Source organism: Electrophorus electricus, chromosome 8, assembly GCF_013358815.1.
Source record: "Electrophorus electricus isolate fEleEle1 chromosome 8, fEleEle1.pri, whole genome shotgun sequence".
NCBI lineage: Eukaryota > Metazoa > Chordata > Actinopteri > Gymnotiformes > Gymnotidae > Electrophorus > Electrophorus electricus.
Window position 1 is genome coordinate 1,890,322 of NC_049542.1, and position 17,160 is coordinate 1,907,481.

The following is a 17,160-nucleotide window of genomic DNA, read 5'->3' on the forward strand; positions in this document are numbered from 1 at the left end:
ATTTACAACATTTAAGCTGATGCTTTTATCCAAAGCGACTTACAATTATGACTGAGTACAACTTGAGCGATTGAGAGTTAAGGGTCTTGCTCAGGGGCCCAACAGTGGCAAATTAGCAGTAACAGGGCTTGAACCAGCAACCTTGCGATTATAAATCAAGTACCTTAACCACTGAGCTCATAGGTATGTGCAAGTAGTGTGTGTGTGTGTGTGTGTGTGTGTGTCCATGTGTGTCCGTGTGTGTGTGTGTGTGTCCGTGTGTGTGTGTGTGTCTGTGTGTGTGTGTGTCCGTGTGTGTGTGTGTGTGTGTGTGTGTGTGTGTGTGTCCGCGTGTGTCCGTGTGTGTGTGTGTGTGTGTGTGTGTGTGTGTGTCCATGTGTGTCCGTGTGTGTGTCTGTGTGTGTCTGTGTGTGTGTGTGTGTCCGTGTGTGTGTGTGTGTGTGTGTGTGTGTGTCTGTGTGTGTGTGTGTCCGTGTGTGTGTGTGTGTGTGTGTGTCCCTCCCCTCAGCCTGCTGGTTGAGTTCGAGCTGAAGACCCAGGCAGACTCAGGCTTGGTGTTCTACATGGCGCGGGTGAACCACGCCGACTTTGCCACGGTTCAGGTGAGAGAGGGCATGGCCCACCTCAGCTTCGACCTGGGCAGCGGAAACACGTCCGTCAGCATCCCGCGCATCATCAACGATGCCCACTGGCACAAGGTAGAGCCCCGCCCCCTCGCTGACGACCGCTCGCGTGCTGGTTGACATGACATCAACATGATGCGTGCTCTCATACAATTCCAACCGTAAAAGTCCAGTAACTTTATAAATATATAATATATAAAAATGTATATCTTATATCTTCTATAAGATATATATATATATAAGATTGTAATGATTGATAAAAATGAAAAAAGTTTTTCTTATTAATTTTAGAGGTTAAATTCATATTTTCATATGTTTTAAACATCACTGTTCATCTGTTTTATATTTAAACATTTTATTGCGTGATGCACATGGTGTCTCAATGGTGAAGGTACTGAACTGACCCTTAACCCTCAACCTGTGTTTAGTCATTGTAAGTTGCTTTGAATAAAAGTGTCAGATAAATGATGTAAATATACATATCCATCCCTTTGTTTGGCTTGTGTCGACCCTCTGCTCTAATTCCAACCATTTTGCTGTGTGTGGTGTGTGTGTGTGTGTGTGTGTGTGTATGTGTGTGTGTGTATAGATACGAGTATGGCGGGATAAGCAGCAAGGTATCCTGACTGTGGACGGCCGGTACTCCAAACACACTGTCAGTCCTAAGAAAGCCGATATCCTGGATGTAGTTGGGATGCTGTATGTTGGAGGACTTCCACTGAACTACACCACCAAACGCATTGGACCGGTACTAAACACACACACACACCGACACACACACGCACGCACACGCACACACGCGCACACAGAGAGAGGGAGAGAGACTCAAAAATACAGTCAAAATACAGCTGTCTAACCCAAATATAACAAGATATAATTTCAATAAATCTAATATGCATTAAATCAGTTTGGGCTACCTGCTGAACTGTCTTTGGTCACCAGAGGGAGCCAAAGAGCTCTTCATCGATAAATAATACGCCTCTTCTGAGGAAAAGCTCGCCCCCTGCTGAGTGTCACAGGTCTGACACAAGGCTGGCTGGGAATTCAGTAAAGGCTTTTGAATTTATTCACAGTGGGTCTGACAAATACTCCCCGGTATTTTGACTGTCTGTGTGTGTGTGTGTGTGTGTGTGTGTGTGTGTGTGTGTGTGTGTGTGTGTGTGTGTGTGTGTGTGTCTGTGTGTAGGTGGTGTACAGCATCGATGGCTGTATCAGAAACTTCCGGATGCGGAATGGGCCAGTAGACATGGAGAACCCGGTCTCAAGCTACCGGGTGGGGTCGTGTTTCACCAACCCTGAGCCTGGCTCCTACTTCGATGGCACTGGATACGCTAAAGCAGGTGGGCTCTACTCACACTAAAACAGGTGGGCTCTACTCACACTAAAACAGGTGGGCTCTACTCGCACTAAAACAGGTGGGCTCTACTCACACTAAAACAGGTGGGCTCTACTCGCACTAAAACAGGTGGGCTCTACTCGCAATAAAACAGGTGGGCTCTACTCGCACTAAAACAGGTGGGCTCTACTCGCACTAAAGCAGGTGGGCTCTACTCACACTAAAACAGGTGGGCTCTACTCGCACTAAAACAGGTGGGCTCTACACACACTAAAACAGGTGAGCTCTACTCACACTAAAACAGGTGGGCTCTACACACACTAAAACAGGTGGGCTCTACTCACACTAAAGCAGGTGGGCTCTACTCACACTAAAACAGGTGGGCTCTACTCGCACTAAAACAGGTGGGCTCTACATACACTAAAACAGGCGAGCTCTACTCACACTAAAACAGGTGGGCTCTACACACACTAAAACAGGTGGGCTCTACACACACTAAAACAGGTGGGCTCTACTCACACTAAAGCAGGTGGGCTCTACACACACTAAAACAGGTGGGCTCTACTTGCACTAAAACAGGTGGGCTCTACACACACTAAAACAGGTGGGCTCTACTCGCATATAAACAGGTGGGCTCTACACACACTAAAACAGGTGGGCTCTACACACACTAAAGCAGGTGGGTTCTACTCGCACTAAAACAGGTGGGCTCTACACACACTAAAGCAGGTGGGCTCTACTCGCATATAAACAGGTGGGCTCTACACATGCTAAAACAGGTGGTCTCTGTGGTTGCTTGTAATAGATCTCAGGGTTAAAATCCCGAATGCTCAAAATGTACAGACCTACGAATAAATGACAATGTATGTGTGTGTGTGTGTGTGTGTGTGTGTGTGTCCGTCCAGTGGCCACATACAGAGTAGGTAACGACATGTCAGTAGATCTGGAGTTCCGCACAAGCAGTAGCAGCGGAGTTCTACTGGCCATCAGCAGTCAGAAGATGGATGGCGTGGGCATCGAACTGAACAACGGCAGGGTGAGATGGAGGAAGAGAGAGGGTGGGTGGAGGAGGGGGTTGCCTTCTTGAAGGCAACAATTATAAAATGAAAAACCTAAAGTGTGTGTGTGTGTGTTCTCCCTCCAGCTCCTGTTCCATGCTGATAACGGAGTGGGCCGCGTCTCAGCTGCCCACCAACCTGATGAGGAGGCGGGGCTTTGTGACAACAGTGGCATTCTGTCACCGCCCACAAGCTGAAGCACCGCCTGGAACTGATCGTCGATGGCAAGAAGTCAGAGGCAGCGAGCCCAGATGCCCGCTCTGCCTCCGCCGACACCAATGACCCTGTCTATGTGGGAGGATACCTCGGTGCGCCAGTCAAACCGTTGCCATAGTAATACTGTAGTAAAACACGACAGCCGTGGTTACATTTAATTGGGTCCGTCATGTGAAAGATTTGGTGTTACTTTATCCGTGATGCTCCTGCAGACAGCAGCATCCAGGTGTGGTTACCTCCACCAGGTGTGATAAACCTCCACCTTTAGAGATGAGTGAAAATGAAGAGAAACTGGGAGAGTTATGGGAAGAGCTCTATTGCCCCATTACACCTGCTTTCTGTCTATATATGCAGTAGAAAAGGGTAGAAAATAGGTTTGAAATGCTGGGAAAATAGAGAGATTTGTGTATGCGCTCTATAAATGTGCAGCAAAAAAGATCTTTACATTCGGTCGCTTTCTCTCTCTCTCTCTGGTGTGTGTGTGTGTGTGTGTGTTTGTGTGTGTGTGTGTGTGTGTGTGTGTGTGTGTGTGTGTGTTACAGAGGGCTTAAAGTAGTTTGGCCTGACCATCAGCACCTCGTTTAAAGGCTGTATGAGGAACGTGAAACTCACTAAAGCAGGAAAGGTCCTGGAGGTTCAGCTGAACAAAGCACTGGACCTCAAAGGAGTCCAGCCTCTCACCTGTCCCACTGTATAGTTACACACACACACATCACACACATCAGTGCACATACACAGACACACACACACACACACACACACACACACACTCACACACACATTGACATATACACATACATAGGCGCACACACGTATATAAAGTCTCACATATCTTGTTAATTCAATATCATATGTGATGTTCTGGTGACATGACTATGAATCGAAAAAAAGAATCAAATGAAGACCCTTACCAAAGATTCATTTTGAATGTCCTCGCTGATATCCATCACCACAGCAACAAAAGTGGCATGGCCCTCCTCTTCTGTTGGCTCAGTGGGCTAACCAGCAACAGGAAGAAGTGATGTGTGTAAGCGGACTGTTGGAGAGACTCTGTCACCTTTAGGTCCGACTCCAGTCACGGATGGTACCATATACCTCCATCGCTGTTTCAAACATACGTCCATTCCTGGGTTGCAATTAGATTAATTAAATAATTACACACATTTAATGCACCCCTAAAATAAAATGTTTATTTAACCTTGACGTTTTGTGATCATTAGGTGGTTAACAAACTAATTCTGACATTTTTGCTTATCTGAAACACAAAGTCCTGTGGCTTTGACACCATGAACTCAAGCCAATTAAAAATAAATGACTAAATAAATAAGACGGCGTTTACACGTGTTGAAAGCTGCGAATGTCCAAGGTCAAATAGTACATCACACACATTTAAGGAAGAACATTTAAGTTTGCCAACCCTGATACCATTATCATGGCACACCAACCAGTCCCGATGCCATTATCATGGCACACCAACCAGTCTGCCATTCTGGAGCTGGGTAAGTGTTTCCTCTGTTACGTCACACCAGATACGTGTTTATGAACCCAATCCGGGCTCCCATCCAGTGTCTTAACGCTGTGATCACGTCACATGCCTGAAGACGCTCCCATTTCTCACCAAGGTATCGTTAGCAAAACAAAAATGGCAGTTGTGAGGTCTGTTATTGTTTAGCAGTTGGCAAATAATATTTCCTTCTCCAGCTGGTTGCCACTGTTGGGCACCTGAACAAGACCCTTAACCCTCAATTACTCAAGTTGTACTCAGTCATGAATGTAAGTAGCTAAATGCCGTAAAATGGAAATTAACGTGGTTTGTACTAAATGTACTAAAATAACGCCCTGGGAACACCAAACTCCTCCCACAAACTTCCTCTCACTGCTCATAAGTACTCTCTATTGATGAAATGATGAACCTGTGATACAACAGAAAAGTGGTCCTTTTTAATCAAGTTTTTTTCCTCTACCCATTTAAACCTATTATAAGGAAATAGTATAACACAGCTTACTGCACTATTACCGTACTTAGTATTGGTGTTCACAGTGAGTTAAGGGCAGCTTTTTTTAAAGTGCAAAGGTGAAAAGAGAAATTAACAATGATTGTACTGACATGTAAATGAGTGCAGAAATGACGTACACCGTGTTCCCCCTGAAAACATTCACAGGCCCCGGCAGGAGGAAGTGAGCTGTGTAGAGTTTAGAGCAAAGTCCAGCCCTTCACTGAGCCGTTCACTGAGTGTTGAAACAAGCATGGAGTGGTTGAAGTAGGATGAAAACAGGAGACATGTGACCAGACTTAAGCGGGGAAGCCTGTTTCTTCCATAAATATCATGGATGTAACACCATTTAGCCAGAATTAAGATGAACTAGTGTAGCCATTCTGCTGATCCTAGCTCAAAATTATATTAATCATACAGGCTTATTCTAGCAATACAGACATACGTTTCATGCATGTATAATGCATTTACACGTCAGTTATAAAATACTGTAATAAAATGCTCTCAGTGTTGACTGAACTAAAAATAAACGATTAAAAATCATAAGCGCAACATTTAGTTGTATTCCGTAAATCATGGATTTCCACCAGCGCTGAATGAAATGTGAGCTTTGTCTCGTGGCTGCGGTCGCCGTAGATTATAACTAAACTAAACGCGCGCTCCCGAGAAGGGGCTGGGTCTCGCGTCGAATTTGAGCGAGCATGCGCTGTTCGGGGGCCTGCCTTAGCGGGACGTTACCGGACGTCCCACCGGGACTACAGTAGGACATGTGGCGGACGTGGACAGCGGATTAGGGACGTTCTCGAGCGAGAGTTACACGGAGACACGGAGGTCAGATAACGGGGACGGATAACGGGGAAAGATAGTGGGGACACATAACGGGGACGGATAACGGGGAAAGATAGTGGGGACACATAACGGGGACGGATAACGGGGAAAGATAGTGGGAACACATAACGGGGACGGATAACGGGGAAAGATAGTGGGGACACATAACGGGGACGGATAACGGGGAAAGATAGTGGGGACACATAACGGGGACGGATAACGGGGAAAGATAGTGGGGACACATAACGGGGACGGATAACGGGGACTGATAGCTGGGACGTCCTTCGTTTGCTGGGTGGTCGTCATTGGTTACGACCAATATTAGTAAGTTCATACCGAAACTGAAAGTGAACCCCAAGATGAAGAGCCTCATATTCGTCTGCTGTACAGGCCTGATAGCTTTCCCGTACGGCTGCAGTTCAGGTAAGACCGCGATTTACCCAAATATGTTCAATCAACCGTCTCGCCGTTTGTCCGTTTAAATAAATCCCTTCAGTGAACCACCTGCTACCCAAAGTTTGTGTCGAGCTCTGGGAGACTTCGGACTCTTATCAGGGCGACTTGTTTACATTCGGCCGTAAAAACCCGCCTACGCGTGACATTTGAATTTGGCGTTTAACGTGAAATTCAGGTCGCTGTCAGAAATACAGAACCGGAGGGTCTGAATGAACGTGGAGTGGCATTAAAGGGCATTAAAGGGCATTACCGCAGCCTCACGGACAGAACGAAATAACGCAGGAAGCTGCGCTGTAAATGCGCAGGGTAACAAAAGAAAATCGCCAGTTAAGATGGTGTCAGACTACTGTATGAATTTCATGGCATGGAAATAACTCATTTAATTAAATTTTGAACGGTCTAGAATCTCCATGATATAAAGAATGTGTACGCTTTGATTATATCTATTAAAAATTATTCTGACTCATGAAATTTCTAATAGTTAATATTTAGTATGATGTGGTGGAACAGGTGTTTTCGTGTCCCCACGCATAAGGTATACATTTTTACATGAATTCATAAATGATTTTGGGTGACTGTGGTTAAGAAATGTCCCATAGTTTCTGCACACGACTAGTTGTATTTCATTAGTGTAACTTTGTGCAACCTTTAATCACGGGTTTTGGTGCTGTAATTTAATTACTTCATTGCTGTTTTGTTTTTTGTATGTTTCTACTGTCTCTCTATGACAATGATCAATAAGTCACTAAAATCTTAAAGAAAACTTTCAAATCTTAAAAATTCTGTTGAAATGATGGAAAATAAGATCTGAGTCTTCTCCCCATTTTCATTCAGTCTATTAAGAAATCAGCAAAGCAAGTCAGTCCATTCAGTAGCTGTTAAAGTTCAAAGTTGAAGAATGGCCGGTCAGTACCTAACATCCAATATAATTACATTACATAGATACAACACGTTTACACAGATATAGCACCATTGTATCTAATATTACACAAATATAACATCGAGTGTTTAGGTATAACTATATTGTTATATAACATATTAACATATGTTATATCAGTGCCATGTCCATTCAGCGGGTCTGTGGTATGGTTGTGGTGGCATTGCACTTCACACAGAGCCACAGCACTTCTCTTATTCTTGCCCACATTTGCAGAAACACACACACCATCATTATGTAATGGCGTTCTATACATTATCGTGATACACAAAGAGGCCTAGTGCTTTATGAAAGTTTTGGCGTAGCTTCTTATATTTATATAATATATAATATTTATATAATGTATAATATTTGCAATTCAATTAAACTGATACCCCAGTTGTTAACTTCACACAATGTAGAAAATCTTTAATTTGTAGTCAACTTATCAATTCATCCTTATCAGAAAGCAAATCAATAACATGCACATTTTTAGGTTTTTTTTTTAGTACTTGTTAGTTTAGCAATTTATCAGTGGTGTGAAGAAAAAGAGAACGCTTTGCACAGTTTTGGATTTCATCAGTCTTAGTTCCATCTGAGCTTCTGTTTGTCACAAAGCCATGTCACTGACACCCTCTTTCTGATCTTTGCACTTTCATCTTAATGGAAATAAAATGCAAACACACCCCTTTCACTTACACTTTGAATACCAGAAAAACCTTAGTTTCCAGCATTGTGGAAAAAACCCTCTACACACCACCAAGATAACTGCAAAATATCAAATACATGCAATATATTAATTATAAGATTAGGTTAATTAATAATAGTAGTGATTATATGACTTAATAATAGTGCCCCAACGTCTCAGGAGAGATGGACTTCCCAAATCTCAACACCCCCAGAATGAAGTAGAAATTATAATGGATGATAAAGCCCTTAAATACAAGAACTTGACTCCTCTGTTCCATCTGTTACTTAAATCAGAGAAAAAGAAACAAACTAGCCATAGGTGCTCATTGATAATAATCCAGCGTTTGGTAGCAGGGCATGTGCATGGTGTGTGTGTGTGTGTGTGTGTGTGTGTGTGTGTGTGTGTGTGTGTGTGTGTGTGTGTGTGTAAAAATATATAATAGGCCTGTTTTGATTTATGGATAAAATAACAGTATCTAGTTGAATATACCCATCAAGGGTCCCATTTTCATGGGTTCTCCCGGGTCATCTCTCAGCATAATGTAACCACACATAATGTAACCACTAATGCTCAAGCCAGTTTCTCTAACTACACAGATCATAGGTCTATGTAAAGTAGCTGAACGACTAAATGGTAAACCAAACTGTGTTTGGTTTGTGTCTGTTCCTCTTTTCACAGGTCTGCATTCTCTGTATGTATTTTCCACATTCATCGTTGGAAAAACACCGTTCCCAGAGTTCAGTTCAGTGGTGATGCTGGATGATGTTCAGCTGTTCTATTACGACTCAGATGTAAAGAAGTTAATCTACAGAGAGTACAAACCAGACCGTGAAGAAACAGTACAGCGCAGTACATTAATATTTGATCATCAGTACAGAAGCATGAAATACAGGGCCTTGTATTCTGCAAAACAACTCAACGTTACACGTGGTAAGAGCATATAAATACATTTTGAAAGGTAGGGTAATGTGATCAGCAGCAGTGCATGCAGTAATTTGATGCCTGCTTTTAAGTTAATGCTGCCAATATAAACAGAAAATATGAGGGCAGTCAGTGTTCCACTGATTTGTCAGGATCTGATTTCAGCAGATTACCAGACAGAAATGTTTTTTTGATTTACTCCTTGGGTTCGAAATGGCAGTAGGGAACAAAAAAGGTTGCAGCTAATTCAGTTGATACCTCAACATCACCAATAAAACAACCATCACCAATACCTCAACATTGGTGGACAACAGTAAACAACACCGTGGACAAACCCCAACACTGCCTTGGACTGTGAATTTTCGAGTGCTGGTTCTTAAGATTCCAAAGATATTTTGGAATTTGATGAATCTGCAGTGACAGTGGGGGTGACTGTATATCATAACAGAGTAATGTAATGATTTAGATTTGAGCCAGAGATGGAAGAAGCTGACCCAGAGAGCACGAACAACCTGACCCAGTAGTCAGAACTGGTAAAAACTTTTATGTGTGCCATTACATGAAAACTGATTCTAAAAGAAAAAAAGGAGCTAGCTACTAGATATATTTCTCATTTTACTGGCTTGTCATGAATCTAGCTAATTAACCTAACTAGGTTAGTCAGCAGTGCTCCCTATCGCTAATAACCAATGTCTTAACTGGCTAAGTGGGCTTTAGTGCTTTAGTGGTCTAATGTGTGTTTGGTAGGTTAATCGTGTGTTTAGGTTATATGTGTCTAGCTAAGTGGGCTTTAGTGGTGTAATATGTGTTTGGTATGTTAATTACATGTGTCTAGGTTATATGTGTCTAGCTAAGTGGGCTTTAGTGGTGTAATATGTGTTTGGTATGTTCATATGTGTCTAGTTTATGTGTCTATCTTAAAATGTACGCATTATCATTATCTTCTCTTCTGCATGGCTCACTTCAGTGTTAACAACAAGTGTTTGTAAAGATGCTGGATCATAATGGGAAATGTAGCTAGCTAGCTAAATAACAAACATTAGAAACTTCACACTGAGATATTAATGACAGTAGCTAGCTAAACGCAAATGTTCACTTATCCTTATTGTTGTAAAAATGATCTACTTGGAATTCAGAATCATAAGATCATGTATAAATCTCCGTAATACAACTACGTGGAGTAGTTTTAGTCTAGTATGGTTTGAGCCACTGAGCTTAGAACGTCAGTCAGTTAGCTGCTAACCTAGCTAGCTAGCAAGGTTAGCAAATGTTAGCTAATGTCAGCTATAATGGTTGAAGTAACTGCACTTACCCTTTTTACTTCCATACACACAGGCTCTTAAACATCCTCTTTAGTTTCTTTACATGCCCATATTGTGAGAAAAGCAGCAGTCCTTTGTCATCATCTGAGACTGGTTTTCCACATCCCATAGTTGTGGTAATCTTCAAGTGTGAAATGAGCACTAGAGATAACGGCGTGAGCGGATGGTGCTTTTCCAGTGTGCCCTTTAGTTTGACACTTTTCTATTACCTGGTGCTTAGCATTTCAACATCATCAATTAAACAACCATCATCAGTATCTCATCACCATTAAGTCAAATTCAGTAATAACATCACCAATAAATCATCACCAATAACAAAACATTGTACATTAAAACCATTAACTCAAATTCACAATACTTCTACATTTACCAGTAACACGAACAACATCAATCTCCTTTTTGACACTCTGACAGGGGTTCATATTCAGCAGAGACAGTCCGGTTGTGAGATGTCTGATGACTCCCGAGGACCACTGCGGTCATGGGATGCTTTTGAAGGCTTTAATGAAGAAGACCTCTACTTCAACACACAGCTCAGCACTCTGCAGTCTGAAGGAAAATGGCCAAATACATGGGACAGGACTGCTAGAAATGATGTTCAATGGATGTATGCAAATGTTTACACACCTCTCTGCTTTCAACTACTAGAGAATGTTCTGGAGATAAAGAGAAGTCATATCATGAGGCAAGGTAAAGCAAATATTTTCAGCTAACCTGAGAATATGATGATTCACTTCATCAGAGTCAGTTAAAGCTGCGGTTAAAGTTCAAACTTGGCATCACAATCACAGTGCTGAGAGAACTGCGTTTATTTTGGTTCGGGTGATTGGTTTATTGTTAACTGGACCAGACCTTCTGATTAAAGAGATTAGATGTATTTATTTTTTAATTAACTTGGGTGGGGGGGTGGGGGTGGGTGGGGGGAGCTTAGATCTTGGAGCTTGGAGGGGGTGTGTCTAGGACACCAGACCTCACCTCCTTCTGGAGATGTCATGGGCTTAATTCAGCAAAACACAGATCTATGTGATCTATGCTGACCTTTCAGTTATGCCATACTTGTGCTCGTGCCGTGCTCGGAATGTTGGGATTAGTTTTTTCCTTGTTGTTGTATGAGAAGAGGACACCTTAGAAAATGGCAGCAGATAATGTATCATGGATTCATCGTCTGTCTGATTATTTGTGGCATATTTGATATACCCGAAGTGTTCAGACAGAACACCTACCTGATGACCTGTGTGAGAAGCTTCTGATGTTGTGATTTCTAGCATGAAGTGAGTGGGCTGGGCCCTGTGTAAAGCTCTAATGGTTTGGCTCAGGATGCTTGAAATCTTATCATGTGTTTAATTCTAATTTCTTAAAACCAAATTCTACAAGTAAAGATGTGGCAGACCTGGCTACAGAAGCCCTAGTACTCATCTCTGCTAAACGTATATACGCCTGCCATCTACGTTCTCTCACCTCAGCTACCCAGTCTCCACATTTCACCTTGTTCCTTTCGCATGCTCCATCCACTGAATCCTCAAATGGAACTGTAAAATAAACTATCCATATGGGTACTTCACTGGGGGGTAGGGGTACCTAACTAGTAGGTATGGGTACTTCACTAGTGGGTAGGGGTACATCACTAACGGGTATGAGTACTTCACTAGTGGGTAGGGGTACTTCACTAGCAGTGCATTAAGACCCCAATAATCAACAATCCTCCTTTTTTTACAAAGAAGACAGTGACTGAGGCAAGTGAGGTGGAGGGGCAGATGTTACCCTGAGCCAGAGCCTCCATTATGTACTGCTCCATGACCTGCTCCTCCTCCTGGGAGAGTTGTTAAACTCTGCACATAGAAGGGACTGCAGATTGATGGCATAGTCATAGGCAGCTGAGCAGCCTTGGAGGAGCTAAAGTCCTCCACTAGGTCCTGCTATGTTGCAGGGATGGGGATGGTGTTATGGGCCTCTGAGCTCTTCACAGGCTCTACAGACATCTGGTGGAGGCAACATTGATGGCAGGAGGGAGCCCAGTGCATGATATGGTTATGTGACCAGAATATGTGAGGGTCATATGTACAAAATAAGAGCATCTCTTATGCAATCCTTTGACAGGCACATAGAACGTCACAGAGGCAGGTGATGCACTCTTTCAGATACACCCAGCTGCCTCAGGGTGCTGCTACCTCTCAGGAGGATGCAGATGGCCTTAGAGGGACCTCCCTCAAAGTGAGCGGTGGTTCTCTTCCAGGAGGTGGTCGTAGGTGATCACTAGGCGCCACCTCTTGTTTGCAGGCCAGCTGCTTATTATGATTAAAGGTAACAAAAGAATACAGTGGCAAGATGGCTGAAGGCATGAAAGAACATGTTGGCAGCACAGACCTGGAAGTGTAGAGAAGTGTAGAGAAGTGTAGAGAAGCTGAAGAGTGTCATGTTTGGTGCTGTACAGCCAAGCAATGTGGAGCACTGGAGGGGAGTAGATGTGTGCTTAATAGTGGAGAGAAGAACACAAAAGAGCCATACAAGGTACACAGGTGCTCTTGTACAATAATCAGGTGACTGGAAGTGGGGAAGGTACGGTGTGTGTGTGTGTGTGTGTGTGTGTGTGTGTGTGTGTGTCAGTGTGTATGTCCCCATGTTAATAGAAAACCAGACACAGGATTAATCGTGATTGTGATGTAACTGGGTAATGATGACATTGAACTGTTTGTAATTGGTAGTGTTTCTTGTCTTTAACTCCTCCTCTGAAGTAAAGCCCAGTGTCAGGCTCTTCCAGAAGGCTCCTACACACTCTGGAGGGGCCTTGCTGACCTGCCTGGCCACTGGCTTCTACCCGAGTCACATCAACCTGACCATGCTGAGAGACGGCCATCCCGTGTCTGAGCAGCGCGTGATTGGAGGGGAGGTGCTGCCTAACGGAGACGGGACCTTCCAGATGAGGAAGAGGCTGGAGGTCAGTGCAGAGGAGACGCGAGAGAAACACAACTACACCTGCACGGTCATGCACCTCAGCCTGGACAACAAGATCGACATCAGCATGGGTATCAGCCCTCATCAACCAATGTTATTGTACACATACTGTCTAAATATACATCCATCAATAACCCACAGATGATCCTTGGAATAATTAGTAAGAGACTAATTCTCACTTTTCCTCTGTTGGCAGAAATCAGGCCCCCTGTAGACGCGTCCACCATGACTGTGGTGGTTATGGTGTTTGGGCTGGTGGTTGTGTGTGTGATTGTTCCTGTCACTGTTTTCCTCATATACCGCAGGAAACACAACGGTGAGATGGAGTTTTGTCTTTCATTACATTTTGCATGTTGAATCCCAATTCTGTCTTAAATGTGACATGCTAGAGGTGATGGTGGCACCGCAGAGAGAGCGAGATAATAGAGTCTTTATTCTCCATAACAATAGCGTTAGGCACAGAATAAGCAAACTGCAAGTCTGCGGTAAGAAAATAAAGAGAACAGAGTGATAAAAGGGCTTTGCGCAGGATCCAGATACTGCATGTGGTTCTGTGCAGACTGGCAGGCAACGTGCGCCGCCGATGGTAGGAACCTGTGGGCTTATATAAGAGACAACAAAAGGGGGGAATGAGGAACAGGTGTGCTCAGTCTAATATGTAGGTGATTGGGACCGTGGCAGGTGCGTGGTGTGTGTGTGTGAGTGAGAGAATGGGTGGGTGTGTCCCTCCTGCTGGATGACTGGCCTACCGTGACACTAGAGGCATTACTAAATGAAGATGAAAAGATTTAAGAGCTGTATTCTTCATACTTTTCTCCTTTTTTACACCCACTGCTAAAATAACTATTGCTTTAGGAGACCTCATATCTACCCTCAGATGGCCAACAGGCCAAACTCTGTATCCCAAGACCACTAGTCTGTCCCTCACTCACATACTGTACAGGAACGGTGTGTCTCAGCTGTACGCAGACATAGAAAGATGAGAGATGTATTTAGAGGACTGAACAAACCTAAACAAATCCAGCCAGAGTACTGTTCTGATTACACTAAACTCACCACAGAGGATGGAGTTTGTGTGTGTTTTGTTCAAATGATAATCCATTTGTTTTGTTTTATTTATTCTTATCTGTTGTATTTCCTGTTGTTTTCAGCATATTAGGAGCAGAGACATCTCCCCCGGACACTTCCACTGCTGTGTGCAGTAAGTAGTTTAATTCAAGAGCTCAGTTATTATTTCTGTTAGAAATACTGTGTAGTTCCACACATACTGTAGGCTCTCTTATGATATCACTGAATTAGAGCTCAGTATAAAATGCCAATCAATAGTCAACTGGTTACTCTTATGCAAAACATTTAACACTCATATATAGAGACGATGTTGTGAGCACAGGTCTTGTATTTTAACATCTTGTGTATTTTACAGGAAACGTTCAGAGTGAGACATCTTCAGATGCTTCCACTACAAACTAGAGCAATCGATTTGTACTAAGATGGATATGGTATTGTGTTTTTGTTGATATGTGTTTAGTTATATTATGATTTTTTTAATTAGATTATCTAGTGTAATTATTTTTTATTATAAAGTTATAAAGTTTAGTTCTTTTCATAATTGATAGAGTTGCAATTAGTTCTGTTTGGCCAGCAACAATTAGTACCAAATGAGTAAGCAGTCAACGTTGAGGCAGATTGCGGAAGTCAGCAGTGGGGCAGATTACAGAAGTCATTGTTGGGGCAGATTACAGACAGTGTTAGGGCAGAGTTCAGACGTCAGCATTGGGGTAGATTACAGAAATCAGCGTTGGGAAAGATTACAAAAGTCAGCATTGGGCTAGATTACAGACATCAGCGTTGTGGTAGATTACAGAATGATTCATGGCAGAACCTCTGGGTCTCAACAAAAAGTTCAGAGTATGAACCGGGTCACTGTGGTACCGTAGAAAACTTTGGAATTACATGAGGAACCTGAATATCACACAGTGTGGGCTCAGCCGAGGCACAAGTGGACGGTGACCTGAACACAAGACTCAGTCCAACAAACAAGTAAAGTCACGATAAGTTTTCTGTAAAATTAGAGTTGTACCATATTTATCAGTAATTTGACATATTCAAATAGCTGTCAATACATGAGTGTAATGTCAACTACAGATTACTGCTGTTATATAGAAAGATCAGCGTTCTTGTGCACAATTGAAATTAAGTCAGTAAAGATGTTTTCAGACACAACCTGAACCACTTGAATTTTTTTTTTTGTGTGTGTGTGCGTGCGTGCGTGCATGTGTGGCAGCATATTGTGGATCATATTGTGGATCATATTGTGAATCATATGTAGCGTTCTAGTTAAGCTATCAGTAACAAACTTAAGAGCTCACACATATGGGGGTTTAAAATATGGAGAATAGTTCTCTCTGTTTTGATCACTAGCAAATCTATCTGTACATGCTGGATTGAGTCAGACCTCTTGGGGCTAAAAGGTTTTCTTTATTGTACAGAGGAGAGTGTTGGGCATCAGCTACATGACTGATGTAAAATAATTAATTGTCATGAATCGTAAAAACCTGTTTTTATCAAACATGGATTTATCTTATATTCCAAGTGTAAAACTTCCCTGTATAATTCAATGTACATTAAATGAGCAGAAAGAAGTTTCTTACATTGTGGAAATGGCTTTTTCTACATTTGCATCATTTTATCTTTGCTGGCGCTACAGGTCAGAGCACAGCTATCGATACAGTGTATCTTTAAGTACTAATAATCGACCATTATTTACATAAATGAAGCAAAATTGGCGCATACAAATCAGTAAAACACCTGACAATCTGTCTGCTTTCTGTGTTTTATATTCTGTATTTTTTAGCAGTTAAAGGATACGCATATACTCCAACACAGACCAACACAAAGGGAAATATGGCCTTAATGCTCCAGAGAGGAAATTCAGATTATACACCAGTACAACATTTACATGATATGGTAAAATAGTAAAAATATAGTACAAAAATAGTATAGAAAATGTGAAATATAGTATAAAATTAGATATATGTAACCCCTCCCTAAAGGCACCCTAATGAAATGATAATTTAGGGGGAGCACATCTCAGAAATGACGTTAGTTCAGTGCCTCCAAAAATGTGTCTAATGCTGCCATGTTGATAGTAATACTCCTTTTAAACCCAAAGTGGTTAATGACCTCAATGATACACAGGTTTTTTATTTAAAAAAAAAATAAAATGTGTACGTATCAGTATCATATAAAGATATCAGCAGGAAAGGACAGGGTAATGAGTGTGTGTTTGGACACAACACTCAGTCCTGGAGTCTGTGGTGTTCTTCCACTCTCTCTTTCTGGCACAACAACATTGAGACTGAGATCTCAGACCCACCGTCCTCCAGAATAGGAGTGTATGTGGATCACAGTGCAGGAACTCTGTCCTTCTACAGAGTCTGACACAATGACCCTCCTACACACAGTCCACACCACATTCACTCAGCCCCTCTATGCTGGGTTCTGGGTCTATGGAGGATCAACTGTTAGGTTATGTGATCCAAAATAATGCTTTGATATTGTACTTTATTAAGTTGATGTAATTACAATCAGGTTTAGTGAGTATCTGCACACATTAGTCTTTCAGCTGCACCTGTTTCCATCACTGATCACAGGAGTTCAGGGAAGAGGAGAATAAACCCAGACACAATCCCTCTACACACTTTACAAATGACCACATGAGTAGATGTAACATTCATGCACACTGACATGCTGGAGGAAAAGGAAAATTAAGTCATTTGAATAGGGCATGTCAAAAGGAGAGCTGTAAGTAGAAAGAGGTTTTACATATAAAACCTTACTGATTACA

General features: G+C 42.4%; 2 protein-coding genes across 2 annotated transcripts; both read left to right on the forward strand.

Annotated features, from left to right (window-relative positions):
• Window positions 1–503: 503 nt before the first annotated feature.
• On the forward strand, window positions 504–4,436 carry LOC118241839 (laminin subunit alpha-2-like; the record flags this gene model as incomplete). The annotated part of the gene is made up of 6 exons (XM_035529149.1): window positions 504–698; window positions 1,213–1,371; window positions 1,810–1,963; window positions 2,865–2,995; window positions 3,104–3,325; window positions 3,776–4,436. Coding segments are annotated over 5 exons (750 nt in total), but the record flags the coding sequence as incomplete, so codon positions are not given.
• A 1,512-nt stretch (window positions 4,437–5,948) lies between these two features.
• LOC113568962 (T-cell surface glycoprotein CD1c1-like) lies at window positions 5,949–15,959 on the forward strand. Its single transcript, XM_035529040.1, has 7 exons — window positions 5,949–6,478; window positions 8,797–9,048; window positions 10,776–11,051; window positions 13,094–13,384; window positions 13,510–13,629; window positions 14,465–14,514; window positions 14,737–15,959. Exons 1-6 carry the CDS (start codon window positions 6,415–6,417, stop codon window positions 14,470–14,472), a joined length of 1,011 nt encoding a protein of 336 aa, XP_035384933.1. The 5' UTR covers window positions 5,949–6,414; the 3' UTR covers window positions 14,473–14,514; window positions 14,737–15,959.
• Window positions 15,960–17,160: the final 1,201 nt, after the last annotated feature.